Source organism: Hydra viridissima, unplaced genomic scaffold (assembly GCF_058129835.1).
Source record: "Hydra viridissima isolate aposymbiotic clone 2 unplaced genomic scaffold, HvirCarnegie_v1 scaffold_1, whole genome shotgun sequence".
Lineage (NCBI taxonomy): Eukaryota > Metazoa > Cnidaria > Hydrozoa > Anthoathecata > Hydridae > Hydra > Hydra viridissima.
Genome location: NW_028324300.1, coordinates 23,718,761 through 23,734,204, shown reverse-complemented (window position 1 = coordinate 23,734,204; position 15,444 = coordinate 23,718,761). Strand labels below are relative to the sequence as shown.

Genomic DNA, 15,444 nt, shown 5'->3' with positions numbered 1-15,444 from the left:
AGAGATCTAATCATTTCTTGAGGGATATCTTCCCACACGCAGATAAGACTTTGTCGCAGCTCATCTAGGCTGTTAGGTAGTGGATGTTGGCTTCTAACACAGTGTCCCATTATGTCCCAAAAATGCTCCATATGGTTCATATCTGGACTGCAAGCTGGACACTCCAAAACTTAAATATTAACAATAAGTATTCAGTAACAATATATGCTGTATGTGGTCTACCATTATCCTGCATAAGAAGGAATCCATCTCAAATGTACCGTGCAAAAGGTACCAAAAAAGGTTCTAAAAAGTCTGCTATGTATTGTTGAGAAGTCAGACATCCACCATCAACAATAAAAAACCCTGTGCGAACTGTTAAAGATACTCCACCCCATACCATCAATTAGCTGCCTCCACATACAGTGGTTTCTCAAATGTTACAAGCAAAATATCTTTCATTTGGTCTTCTGTACACTCTTGGGTGGCAATCAGAACTTACAAAGCAAAACCTTGACTCAACTGTAAATAAGACCTGTGCCCAATCATGGATTTCCCAATTCATATGCCTTCTTGCAAAAGTCAGTCTGTTTCTTCAGTGGTCTACAGATAATCTGGGACCAGTAGCTGCTGCTTAGGGTTAAAAATTTAAAGCACAAAGTCTTCTTCTTTGGTATCTTGACTAACAGTAGTTCCATGAACATTAGTAAGTTGTATTTGAAGACTATGTGCAGTAGTGAATGGTTCTCTCAGTGTTCGAAGCATTAAAAATCAGTCCTCCACAGCATTGGTAGCTCATGGACTGCTTTGGCCAAGTTAACTAGCATGATCATTGGTTTCTACAAACCTTTCTATAACCCAACCAACTGTTATATGAGACACTCCAAATCTTCTAACAAGTTCACAATTTGTTAATCCTTCATTGGACAAAGTAACAATTGCAACACATTGATCACAACTTAAATTTTGTTTGGAACACTGAATTGCAAACAGATGTGTTGCTCAAATGACAGACATCTTTTCTACTTTTAAAACAATTTAAAACCAATACATACTTTTCTTTTAGAAGTGAGGTACCATCAATTTTGACCACCAGACCAATGCCATGCCAGAACAAACAATCGGTTATTTTTTTGCTTCATAGGTCTCCTTCAATTTTAGTTTTTATTTTATGAGAAGTTAAAAGAAGATTTTTTTAGATATCCTATCTACTAGCATTTGCTATTTCATCGAGCACATTCACATTACAAAATTTGACAAAAAATTTTTAAAGTTTTTGTCAAATTGTTGTATGTACATCCTTACAATAATGTAAGCTCCAACTTGTAAGTTATCATAAGAAATGCCATCAAAATAAAAAACAGAAAAATGCTATAAAATGCAATTAAAAGTAAATATTACGTGGTTTGCTATTTCTATGATCACTACTGTAACTAATAGTTTCTACTTATAACCAAACGTTTTATCTAAAATTTATTTTACAAACACTAATAAATCTTAGTTAAACTTTTTTTAAGCAAAAAACACTTTTAAATTGATATTTTAACATAATTTACTATGATAGCAACCTTTTAATTCAATTTCAATTTTAACTAAAAACCTTTTATTAAATTTCAAAAAAGTTAATACTTTTTTGGATGCACAAATAGCAATTTTTCCTGCTAAAGGAAAACAAGCCAATAATTTATGAAACATTTTTAATGCAGCTTCTATATATAAATAATTGCTAAAAGATTTTGGTGAATAAACAGTTGAAGTCTTACTTTCTTTTACTATGTTTATCAAATCATGCCTTCCTGCTTTTTCCAATTCTTTCAATAAAACATCAAGTGTTGGAGACTTATGATGTTTTTTCCACAAGCATAACATTCTGTATGCTTTCTCTATCAAAGAGACTTTTTTATTGTCAATTTCATCCAGCTCAGCATCTTTAATAAATAATATACGTCCCAACATCATCCAGTCTTTTCCAATCTCTTCACATAATGATATAAATACTGAATTTAAAATGTCATAATTTGCAGGTTCGTGTTTTGACGTGGCTTTTCCTAAAAGAGAAACAGTAAAAGAAAGTACCTTAAGAACAAAAACATAAAACTCAAAGCTATTAATTAACTTGTTCTAACTTTATAAATGTAGCACCTTAATGAAAGTAAAAAGTTCAGATTTAAAGGCATGTTAAGTATACTTAAAACTGCATGCAAAAAATTTTGCATAATTTCATTTGAGTTCAAATAAGTAATAAATAAGGAAATCAAATTCTTTGATTTACTTTTATTTACCATATACAAATATTTAAATCATTAATTAAAGAAGTTAGAGTTTAAATCTGTAAAAATTTTATAAAATTTAAAAAATTCTAGAAAAACGTAAATAAAAATAACAACAATTTAATATACAAAACCAAATTTTCCCAATTCAACATGCAGAGCTTCTTTTTGGCAAACACTAACATTATTATGGTGATATATCAGCTCAAAGACTTTGTTCTGGCATAGAAATCTTAATAACCACTGCTTTTTTTCATCAAACTCAATAGTAACATTCTTCAAAGTTTTTAACAATGTTCAATAAAAACTTTGTCATGAATGTTTCATGTTTATATATTACTTAACACTTGAAAAGATATGTATTTAAAGCAGAAGATTTTGTAGCAAAAAAAAAGCAAAATTTTACATTTTAAATTTTATATTTTAACTTCCCAAAAAAAAAAACTCAGGCTTAAAACAAAAAAGGTAGTGCAAAAGCTGTTAATGTTAAAAGTGCATTCTTTACACATGGAGTTAATTTTTAGTGCTTGGTGACATAGAGACAGTAAAACACTCATAAATACAGAAAAAAAAAAGAAAAATTTGCAGTTGGTAAACATTAAAACACTCTATAAGTAAAATTTCTCTTAAAGTGAAGAAAACTTTAACTTATGCAGCCTCTTTTTTTTTTTTTTTTTGTTTTGTTATAAAAGGAAATACATTAATATTGTAAATTTGTTCAAAATAATTTTTAAGGGAAGATTACAGTCCAATAGCATTAAATTCTAGTCTTAATATTTTAGTCAGAACACAGAGAAAACTTCATTCATGTGTTAAACTTAAGTAATAGTTAAAATTGTTTGAAAACTGAAACTTGTAAATTAATTAAACAATCTTGATAAATTTTCACTAAATATAGAAGTCCTTTTAATAGATTTCATCATTTTAAGTTCACTAACTTTAGGAAAGAAATATTTAAGAAGTGAATAACTTTATGATCAAAAATAATGTAAAAATAATGTTTAAAAATACCATGAACAGTTTTGAAGGATTTAATCTTTACCATAAGTTTCCTTATCCTTAAGCCTTATGTTTTTTTTTTGTTTTTTTAAAAGAATAACAAATTACAATTTAATTATCATAACAATCATAATAATCAGAAGTCTTCATGTCAGCTAAAGGTTTACATTGCTAATTACAACCACATTCTACATGGTTTCAATGTTCAGATTAAATTTAAGCATTCTCATGATGATTAACAAAAGTTTTGCAATTCATGCAAATTTTTTTTGTCAGCAGTAACAGTGAGAGTAAGGTTTTTGACTGACAACGCCCATTCTTTAAGAAAAAAATAAGATCACCATTTCAAAAAAAATTTAAAAGTAGAGTGTCTCAGTTGGTATCATGAGATGAACTACTTCATTGGTTTATCAACTTCTATAAAGTTCAATCCATTTACAAGTACTGTAAATGTAAAAGTTGTAAATTATATAAAAGAGCTGAGAATAATTTCTTCACAGTCAGTTTAAGAAATATTTTACTTAAAAATGTTGCTTTTAAAATGTCATCAATTGCAGATTGGTGTTTTAACAGTTTATCCTAAAAGAGTGGTTCTTAACCGGTGCTCCGCAGAGCAATGGTGCTCTGCAAGGTAGTTTCAAGTGCTCCGCAAAATTATGAAACTCAAAATTTAATGTTCACCCATTACATTACACTGTAATAATTACAATTGAGGGTAGCTATTTCTAAAATTAGGTCTAATATTACTGAAATTTGTAAAAACCGTCAAGCTCAGGTTTCACATTAAATCTTTTTATTTTCTGAATTAAATTTTGCTCTATAATTCTTTTTTACTAATTAAATTTATGTTTATTAACAACTTGTTTTTCATGCTATCATTTTAAACTGTTATGTTATAATCTTTTATTTTCAATAAAAGTCGTATATATGTGTACTTGTTTTTTTTTTTTTTACTCCTTGATGTCAGTGCTCTTCAAATTTTTGTCAAGATCAAAAGTGCTCCTAGACTTTAAAATGGTTAAGAACCACTGTCCTAAAAAAAGAATACTAGCAATAATAGAAATTTCATGATGAACAGAAAATTTAAATTCAAAGTAACTGATACTGTTGTTCAACAATGCACATTATAAATACAACACTTTAATGAAAAGAAAAGCTCAGATTTAAATACAAATTTGAGAATACTCAACAATGTGTGCAAAGAAAGTTCCTGAACTTCATTTGTGTTTTATGTGAACTCTTTGATTTATGTTTATTTACCATATACATGTAATTAAAATGCTAATTTACAAAGTTAGTGTTTAAACTTGTAAAAATTTTAAAAATTTTAAAAAATTCCCGCAAAAGTTAAAATGTAACAGCAATTTAATATATAAAACAGAATTTTCTCAATTCAACATGCAGAACTTTTTTTTGAAAAGAACTAACCTTACTATGGTTATATATTAGCTCAAACATTTTGTCCTGGTTTCTCAGCCGTAATATCACTGCTTTTTTGCATGATAAACTATTTACAATATTTACTTTCTTTAAATTAACTTTCTAATAAAATTTCAAAAAAAAATTTTTCATGATTGTTTCATGTTTATATATTTTTTTATACTTCAGAAGATATGTATTTAAAACAAAAGCAGAAGAAAAAAAAAATCAAAGGTTGCAGGAGAAAAAAAATTAGCATTTTTAAAGCTCCCTTTTATTTTCCCATTTACTACCACTCTCGCATCCCCACATCTTTCTTACTTTACTAATCTTTAATACTATCCCACTTGTTATCCTCATTATATCACTTTGTCTTGGTTGCTTGATTAATAACAAATAGGTATTAGTTCAAACAAGAAAAAGATTTTAAAAAAAATAGGCACAGCTGATGTGAAACTAGCAGTTTTAGTATATTAACTAAATTTAGCACATTAAATGCACAGCAGTTTGTATGCTTTATTTAAAAAATTGTCAATATGTTAAAATAACCAGTTTATAATATTTGTTTTGTGTAATCAGTTAATAATTAATGCACTTTACATATGAAAAAAACTTTAAGTGTTCCATTACATAAAGATAGTGCAACATTCATAAAAACAGAAAAATAATTTCAGAAATATTTGCATTTGCTAAACATTGAAAGCGCTCTGTAAGTTAAGTTTCTCTTCACCTGAAGAAAAATTTATGCACCCTCTTCGTTTGTAGTGTTATGTCAAAAAAAAACCATTCAAATCCACTTTTTAGAGAAAATTACACTCCAATAACTAACATTTCAGTCAGAACACAGAGAAAACTTCATGAGTTAAACTTGTAAATAAATTAAACAATTTTGATAAACTTTTATTAAATGCATTTCATCATTTAAAGTTAAGTAAAAACCTTAGGAAAACAACGTTTAAGAAATCAATTACTGAAAATTGTGATAAAAAATTATTGTAAATAATAATAATTTGACCATGGACAGTTTAGGAGGAGTAAGTTTCAATGGAAGGTTTTCTTGTCCTTAACACTTTTCTTTCTTTTTAAAAGCATAACAAATTATAACTGAATCGTTATAATGTTTAATCATAAAAATTGTAAAAATCAGAAAGTTTATTGAATATTCTGTAATTTAATACAACCTCTCTACTATTTACATTAAATGAAACTATACTACATTTATGAATACACAATGTCCAACTTTCACATAAATGCAGATACATGCATAAAATAAACAAGTATATATATACATATTACACATGTGTATGCATATATAAAAATACATGTATATATATACATATATATATATATACATATATATATATATATGTATATATATATATATATACAAAATACATGTATATATATACATATATATATATATATACATATATATATATATGTATATATGTATATATATATATATATATATATATATATATATATATATATATATATATATATATATATATATATATATATATATATATATATACATATATATGGAGAGAGAGAGACAAACACACTCATAAAAACAAACAAAGTATTTAGTGTAAAAACATTTAATAAAATTGGACATCTCATGTTGCTTGTATTTTCAACAATGTGACTTGGTCTATCATTTATAGATGGTTCTGAATATTGACTGTGCTCTCTTATTAAAATACATCTGTTCATTTTATACGTAAGTATCGTAAAAAAAGTAAATACTAATGTAAGAAAAATTATTAATATTTGTTAAAAATAAAAGATGGTTAAAACTGAAAACCTAAACAAAGTGTTAGAATTATTTTGTCATAAAAACTAAAACTTTTTTTAACAATAAAAAAAATTCTTAAGAATTTCTCTTACCTTCATGATTCAAAGAACATGCTGGTGACATGTAGCATGTTGTTGCTTTCTTGGATGTCAACAATGCTTTCTTCTCATCATCTGCTTTGTTCTCGCCATTTCCTTTAGGACAACATGTGTTACCCATGGAATCTAGTGTGCCAAAATCAAAAATGTTTTACAAAATATTATACTTTAGTATATATTTTTTTAAACAGCTATAATAGGTATTACTTTAGTAAACAAAATGAATGATTTTATAATTATTTGAGGCACTCAAATTTTATAAGATTCCTGTTTGAAAAAACAAATTGTACAGGCTATAAAAAAGAGGTTTGACTGAAAAGAGATATTACTAAGTCACAAGTCTTCAAAGCAGAAGCTCCTTAACAATTACATAAATAATGTTCAACTTAAGTTGTTTAAATTATATTTATATGAAAGATTGACTAACACAACAAAGTCTGCAATAAACTTGTAATAAAAAGGTGGCAAGTAGAAGGGGGAATGAAGTTAAATGTAACAGATAATATCTTTTGGTGATATTAAAACAAAAATTTTGTTATAACTTTCTATAAATGAATGTTATGTAAACAAGTATTTGTATTAGATAGCTACTATACTATACTGACAGCTATTTGCTACTTAATGTAATAAAACAAGCAGAGAGTGTTTCTTTGAGGAAAATTCAATGAATAAAAAACAAATTTTCTTTTTAACACAGCATTAAAAATCATCAATCATGTAATTTAGAAATGACATGTACACAAAAAATGGTTTTCATGAAAAACTCTCTCAATTCAAATGCTGTTTCTACTCAAATATTTTTATCATTAAATTACCTGCATACATTTATGATCTATGATTTGAAAAATTTGAATATACAATAGTTTTGTTTCTTGTAATTTGTCATGTGGAATAGACAAATCAAGACTTTCCTCTAAATTAAAGAGAAGAAATTCAGTAGCAAATCAAAATACCTAAGGAGACTAACACTTTAATGATTTTTAGCAATTAGTGATTCACTTTAATTTAGGCAAGTGAATCACTTGTGAAAGTGATCGCTTCTAAATGTGTTATTACAATTACATTAAAATCCCTAACAAACTCTATCTTTATTACATAAATCCCTTTTCAATTCCTAAAAATAACTCATCCCTAAAATAAAAACTGCTAAGCATATGCTTTTGATTTTTCCATTAACAATAAAACACAAGTTTCTTTAAGTTTTTTAATACAATTGAAATTTTTCAAGTTTGTTAAAGCAGAACTCATTAATAGTTTAAAACAGTAAAATAATGTGGTGTGGCAAGTTTACATTCATAAATCTTTTTTTTTTTCAAAAAAATATTTTTAATGGATTTTATCAAATAGCACTTGTGTGTTGAAACAAAATAATATAAAGTATGTGAAGAATCACAAATTTATTTCAGGAATCTTGCAATTCTTTATGCCTAAACATGTATAATAGTTTCAATTTTTTCAATCAAAATAATATTTTGATTGAACAAACTTTGAAATCCATATTTATTCAATCAAAAAAAAAAAAAAAAAGATACAGAAGTTTGCACTTTATTCATTACTATTCAGCCAGCCATTATCCAGCAATGACAGAGTGAAAAAGGATGACAGTGAAGAAGGTTTGAATTTGAAAACTTTGTTGATCTTTAAACTGAAAAAAATTTCTAACAGGAAATATTACAAATCTTTTTTAAAAAAAGCATCAGTTTAATTGCATTTTTAGATTTCTCTACTAATTTGTTCTGAAGAATTAATGAGTATGCTTATTTCTATCCTTAACATAACAAAGTTTTTATTTCATTTGAAAAAGCTTTTTAAGCATGAACTTAGTTTTTGTTTTAAAAGCATAAAGCAACTTTATGAAATTTTCTGTAAATATTATAAACTTATATAAATATTTAATGTTGAGTTTTATAAATATTTTATGAGCCTTTAATATTTTATAAATTTTATGAATATTTTATGAGTTTTTTAAAATTTTATGACTTTCATAAGTACTTTATGATGACTTTTATAAATACTTTTTTAAATTGTTGTCAGGAACTGCCTTCTGAATGAACTTAAAGTTGTGATGTTTTCTGGTTTGTATATCAGTAAATCAGTTTTAAGTTATTCAAGTTTAAATGACAAATTGGTTTGGTGAATCTTTTTCCTTCTAAATGTTCAAATTTTTAAAAAGGTTAAATGTGCAGCGAGTAATAATATTCGTTAGATAATCAGAAAAAAATTAATTAAAAAAAAACAAGTTTAATAAAGTGAAGCCGATTTGGAAAAACCTTTTTCAATTCAGTCAACATCTAGTCAGCAAAAAACGAAATTTGTTAAAACTAGATCCCTACCTAATCGACAATTTATCTTTCTCAAGTGAAGGAACGAAAAGAGCGTGAAGTCTGATACAGCTCAAACAAAATCATCTATTCATATTTTGAATACTCCCTAAATGTGGTCATGTGATATTAAAGTGACAGACTGTATGGCGCACACTCAATAACTTTCAGCTAAACTGCGATTTAATTATGTCTGCCTCTAAAAGTGTGAAATCGAAAGCCTTTTCCCTCCTTAGATTTTCTCAAATAATTTCACAACTAGACCTCTTCCGAAAAATTGTAAGTTGGGAATATTTTCTGTTATAAGCAAGATTCATATTTCATAAAAAAAACTTTGAAATAGTAGATTTAAATGGGGGTTAGGCGCCAGTGACGGAAAAGGTCCAATAGCTTTGAGCCTCTATTTTACATCTATTAACATCAATTGCTAATTTAGTTAGTACATGTTGACCACAGTGTCCATACATGTGAAAGTATAAAGGCTAGGAAAAAATTATAAATACAAAATTCAAACTTCTCACTAACATCAACCATTTTGGTAAGACGGTAGTTTTCAACAGTTATATATATATATATATATATATATATATATATATATATATATATATATATATATATATATATATATATATATATATATATATATATATATATATATATATATATATATATATATATCAGGCGCGGATTTAGAGGGGGGCACAGCCGGCTCGTGCCCCCCCCCCCCCCTAAAATTTGATCAATTTTTTAATTTATAATTATGTCGATCCATTCTCAGGTCAGATAACGACATTCACTCTATAAAACTAACAGCGTATTCAGGGTTCAGGCTACTTATCGTTCTATAATAGAATATATACGTTGGCGTTATGACTTACGGCCATTAGCCAAATTCATATAACGTGGTTTGTAGGGAAAAAAATAAAAATGGTAGCAGTTGGAGACGCTGCAGGTCAAACTGTGAGAGGGTTGAAACAATGAATAATAAGATCAACATCACCAAGATAATGTTTATTATGTTTATATCCCAACATCACCAAGATAATGTTTATTTTACTCCTCTCATCTGTTACTTCATCTGGTGTTGAAAGAGCTAACTCCACATTAAGATTCATAAAAAATAATATGAGAAGTACCATGGGTGAAGACAGATTTAATGCTCTGATACTCCTTTACGTACACAAAGATATACCACTCCCTATAGATGCAGTTATAGATATGTATGCTGGCCAATATCCAAGAAGAATGCTGTTCATCAATCCCTTAAGTTAAATTTAAGAACGTGATGAAAGTAGATTAAGACGAATATTCCAGCGTTTTGACTTTCTGTAATAAAAAAAAATATGTAATAATATGTAATATGTACTCTTGCGTTGTCTATCACAGTATGTAGTCTATTACAGTAAGTTAAGAAGTTGTTGGAAGTAGAATATTGCGTCTTGACTTTCTGTAATATCAAAAAACATACTCTTGCTTTGTACTTGGAAATTGCAACAATACATGTAAAAGTGTATTCAATATATAAATGTTGAGAATTGAAAGTGTTTTTGCTATTCATTCTTGGAAAAAAAACAATGATTTTGCAAATGTTATATTAACAAAACTAGTTAGAAAAGGGTACTGGAAACTGTCCATTTTGGGTTGTCATTTCATTAAAAATCATTGGCGGCTGATTATAGACCCCAGAAGGGGAGGGGGATACCCCCTCCCCTTAAACCCCACCCCATTTGTGCCCCCCCCTATCTTTACAACCTGTATCCGCCCCTGTATATATATATATCGATCACTATAGTTTCAGTGGTGTGGTTTTCATAAGTTTTACATTCAGATAAGCAGTGGGCGCCGCACAGTGGGCGGAATTTCAAAAAACCTGGCCAAAAGTCAAAAAATGATTATAATTAATGGAAAATTTCTGTAAAGCATTTTTTTGAATCCCCAACTTTGAATTTGACATAAGTGTACCAAAATTCAATAATGGTAGATCCAAAATGGCGGTGTTTTAAAAGCATTAATCATTAGAAATGCCTTTGGGCTTTCGTATTTAACCAATTAGTTCTAATTCGACATTTAAGTTCAATAGACTAATGTATTATTTACATTACATATATAAACATTATATATAATACCGATATATAATGTATTATGACTGTATTATTATGCCGCAATGTTAAAAAAAATAAATTGAAATATTCATTATTTATTCTACTTATTTATTTGTTCAAGGAAAACAAGGAAAACTTTTATTTGCATCATTTATCATAATTGTTTCATTTATATTACTTTAAAATAAATCACCACTGTCATCTGAATCATTTATTGTTGAAATATTGTTGATAAACTCAATCACAGACGAATGAGTTTCAGAGTTTTCGTTAATCTCCGGAGGTAATAACATTTGTAAAGCTTGAGAAGACAAAGATCTGCTAACTTTTGCATGAGATTTTAAAAGTGAAGATATTGCAGGATCTGACGAAACCAGAAGTCTGCAAAAAACGTCATGCATTGTATTTTTTCTGGAATTTTTCCTGGAGAAATCTTCGCGATATTTTTTTAAGTCTTTGTTTCTCGATTCCTGTGCATCCTCAGATAGTTGTCCTATGGGTAGTATTGCTGTTTTTGTTATTAAGGCTCCATGAATAAGTACTTTGTGTACTGTTGTAGGCATGTTGTACCAAGGATACTTTTCAACAAAAAGTAGTGCAGTTTCGGTAGAATAGTTATCGAGTTTGTCTGCGTCTATTGGAAAGCCACTAGATAATACCTGTAAAATTACATGAAACCATGGCGATACTTATTACAGGCCTTCCCGTCGCGAATCCGTATTTTTAACTGGGGGCGGACAATCTTACGGAAAATATAAAAAATGGCTGAAAAAATATGCGAGCTACATTATTTTCAGTTAATTTATTAAATTTAAAAGGAACTGTTCCAATGCACAAAGTGTCTAATGCAGTTTTATTAAATGTCATAAAATTTTAATAAAACAAGAAGTAATGAAAAACAACATTTTTCAGAATAATGAATGAGTTTTATTTAAAAACGAAATCACAAAAGAAAAATAAACAACCTTTAAAATAATGCAAAAAAAGCTATTAAAATAATCATCAAATATTAGAAATTGTTATGAAAAATGTACATAGCAATACTTTTTAATGTTTTACAGATAATTTTAAAACCTTTAATGCAGGTTCTTTAGAGGATTTAGGTGAAATAAACAAACAATAATTTTTAAGAAATATGTTTGACAATATAACACCATGTTTCTTTAGCATGTTTAAGTTATAAATAGGGCTTTGTTTATGCAGTTTCAAAATAATAAAATCACAATAAAGATTTTTTTTTTTTTGACTTTTGGCCAGCTTTTTTGAAAATTAGCCCACTGTGCGCCGTCATAAATGTGTGAAAAGAAAGGTTGACTCTCAAGTTGACTCTAAGTGAGCGCTGGTGACATTATAACGTAGGTCACAAAACTTATAAATATCTTATAAATAAATTTATTGGTACCACTGGCCTCGTGAATGGAGTACATTTTCGGTCGCAAACAAACAAACTCAGCAATAAGTTGATTGTTTCATTCATCTTTGAATTTACCAACTTTGTTTTCTGTATTGTAATAGGGGCGATCGGTCTGTTTGTCAATTATTGCTGAAAGCTTAAAATCTACTCTCTTTTTTTTTTTAACAAAATGTCAAAGAAATGGAAACATAAGAATCCTATAATTTTATTATTGAGAAAGAATTTGTGTCAATCAGCCTCAATTTTGACTCAGGATTTTCTTTGAACTAAAAATATCTTTAAAATCTAAAATCTGCTCAGCGTACCTTGAAGATTCGGAGTAAATATCAAGTGTCGCTTCTCAAAAGGATTGCTGAGACAAATGGATGGCTAAGACAAATGGATTGCTGAGACATGTTTAGAAAGTTAATTTTCATTCTCAATTATTTGTATTTGATGTGAATAGAGTTTTTTTTTCAATATATAAAAATTTGAATGAGAATTTGAAAATCAATCAACTCAATAATAAATAATGCATTAAACTCAACTCTTTATTATAATAATGAAACATTTTTACTTTTTTACTCTTTTTGATTATTGTTATTATATTTTAAAAAGTCAAAGACTAATGCTTCATACTAAAAAAATGAAATTAAGAAAATATCACTAAACCATGCTTAACAACTGGAATTGATGTGCAACTCTTAAAAAAAAGGTTATTTTCATAGCCACCAAATGTTAAATTTTCATATCCACCAAATGTTAAAAAATTTTCATATCCACCAAATGTTAAAAAAAACCTATTTTAGCATCAGAATCTTCATTCAACAGCTGAAAGAAATGGAATTGAACTCCTGGAAATTTTGCTTTACTATTTAGAATCAAAATAGTAATTTTTATATTTGAAATAAAAAAAGGAAATAAGATAAGTAGGAGACCAAACCAAAACCTCTACAAAAAGATAAACTTTTTGATTTTTTTGATAAACTAAAGTTTTTACATTGAAATTACATAAATGTGAACACAAAACTAAAATATTTAAAGATTTTTGTAAAAATTGTTTTTATTAAAATTTCAAATAATTTATCATACAACTTCTATAATGTAAATTCACCTAAAAAAGTTTCTGACATTTTCATTGATTAAAATCAAACTGAACTGGAACTCAAAAGGATTGTTCGATTTTAATTTTATGCTTAAAAAAAAAAGTACATCATTTAGGAATTGCCAGTGGACAAGATTTAATTTAAACAACTATAGTCATACTTTTTCTCGCTTCTATCTTTTCATTCAAGCTATTTCTTATGTCATGTGTAATAATGCACTTGCTAAAACATCAAGTTACGGAAACTCTTACTGAATTCGAATTAAATAGAAAACTCTTACTGAATTCAAATTAAAGTTTATTCTCAATCGAAACTGAAAATTTCTATTAAAAGCATAATTACGATGTTTCTTAAAGATTTTATCATAAGTTGTAAACCTCTTCTTGATTAAATGGAATCACGCTTCTTGTGTGAGTATCCGGTATGTCAATGTGTTTGTATTCTTGCTAAAAAGATTATGACCACTCTCCTAGTTTTTTCGGTTATTATTTTGACCTGCACAAGTATAAATAATTTTGAAAACGACATGAATTACTAGCAGAGATTTTCGAAGCTGTTGGAGCTTGCATTAAATCCATTGTAAGGACATTCTGAACAGTGCAGTTATGTGATGCACATCAAAGATACTAGCTCATTATTATTTGTTAAGAGTCTTCAAATACTGTTGCATTTAGCGGTATTTGATTTTTTTGGAAATTGGTTTAGAATCACTAAAATTTTTACCGAAAACCTCAGACTTTGACCTGTTTACGTTTTAGCATTATATTTGAACTTCTTGGCCTCTTGTTTATACAAAAATTTTTATACATGAATAAAGAATTGTTTCTCGCCATATTTAAAAAGAAAAATACAACTGTTAAATGAAAGAAAGAGAAAGGAGGATAAAGTCATTTAACTCGTTTATCGTATAATAAAGTCATCTTATGCAGATGCATCTGACTATCTATGCTGTAGTTCGAATATTGGAAAAAACTCCTAATCTGCGTAAGACCTTCTCATAATATACGTATTAATATAAAAACCAAAAGAACGTTATCCTCCTCTTACTACCACTCAAAATTCTTTAGTTTCAAAACTAAACTGTTCGAGATGGTGAGAGGTGAAGAAGAAAACGAAAAACAAAACATTCACGAAGGAGAGCGCACTCGTTTACACAACTCGTCTACTAACGGCTACTTATTGAAAGATGTGCTTTATATAACACCTAGAAATTGACTAAGTTTCCTTCAAACTACAAGAAAAAAAATTGGCATGAGCTTAAAATAATGTAACAAATTCAACTATAAATTAAACTCACAAAAAAATTTAAATGACCTCTTAAAATATTTTTATGTACCTTTAATCGAGTATCTTTTTCCGACATTATTCACTTTTCCTTTTAATATTCTCATCATATTTTCTTCCTTATTTTCATAGAGTTGATGTCTCCTTCTTCTTCCTTGAAATGATGGTAGTTTATTTGGGAGAAGAGAGAGGCAGGTAACTTTTAACTTGTATAAGTATGATTAATTTCCGGCACGAGTAAGCATGTATATATTCTCTGATACAGTCAAATGATTTCTCATATTCTTCTAAATTTATTGATAAAAATAATTTCAGAGTTTGCAACATCTTTTACCATTTCATTTTCTAAATCATCAGCGATGTTCTTTTCATTAAACAAAACTTAATTCTCGCATTTAGCCAATACTTTATATAAATCCAATTATACGACACTATTACGTCCCATTTTTCATTTTCTGAAGTTTTTGCGGTCAGTTTGAATATGCTATCAAACGAATTTGTCATCTTTAGTCTTCTACAATCATTTTAAGAACAGTTATATTTCAGTTAAAACTCTCAGCGTAAAAGTTTAAACCTAATAAAACATACGTTGTTGACAAAGTTTTGTTGACAAACGACTTAAATCAGCACGATAAGCAACTTAACAAATATATTGATCATAAATCTAAAAACACA

General features: G+C 27.8%; 1 protein-coding gene across 6 annotated transcripts in view; it reads right to left on the bottom strand.

Moving 5' to 3' along the window:
- The window catches only part of LOC149893995 (uncharacterized), a 59,699-nt gene extending 44,255 nt beyond the window's left edge, over window positions 1-15,444 (bottom strand). For 4 of the 6 annotated variants that reach the window (XR_016449123.1, XM_090076534.1, XM_090076531.1 and 1 more), the window contains exons 1-3: window positions 14,822-15,444; window positions 6,558-6,689; window positions 1,743-2,027 (exon numbers count right to left, since the gene is read on the bottom strand). Coding sequence is in view for 4 of the 6 variants with exons in the window: in XM_090076534.1 (XP_089932660.1) it covers window positions 1,743-2,027; window positions 6,558-6,689; window positions 14,822-14,879 (475 nt within the window). In the remaining 2 variants the exon portion in view is untranslated. Of the gene's footprint in view, window positions 1-1,742; window positions 2,028-6,557; window positions 6,690-8,896; window positions 9,200-14,821 lie in introns of those variants that run through there. The other 2 variants (XR_016449124.1, XM_090076532.1) reach the window with 1 other exon arrangement.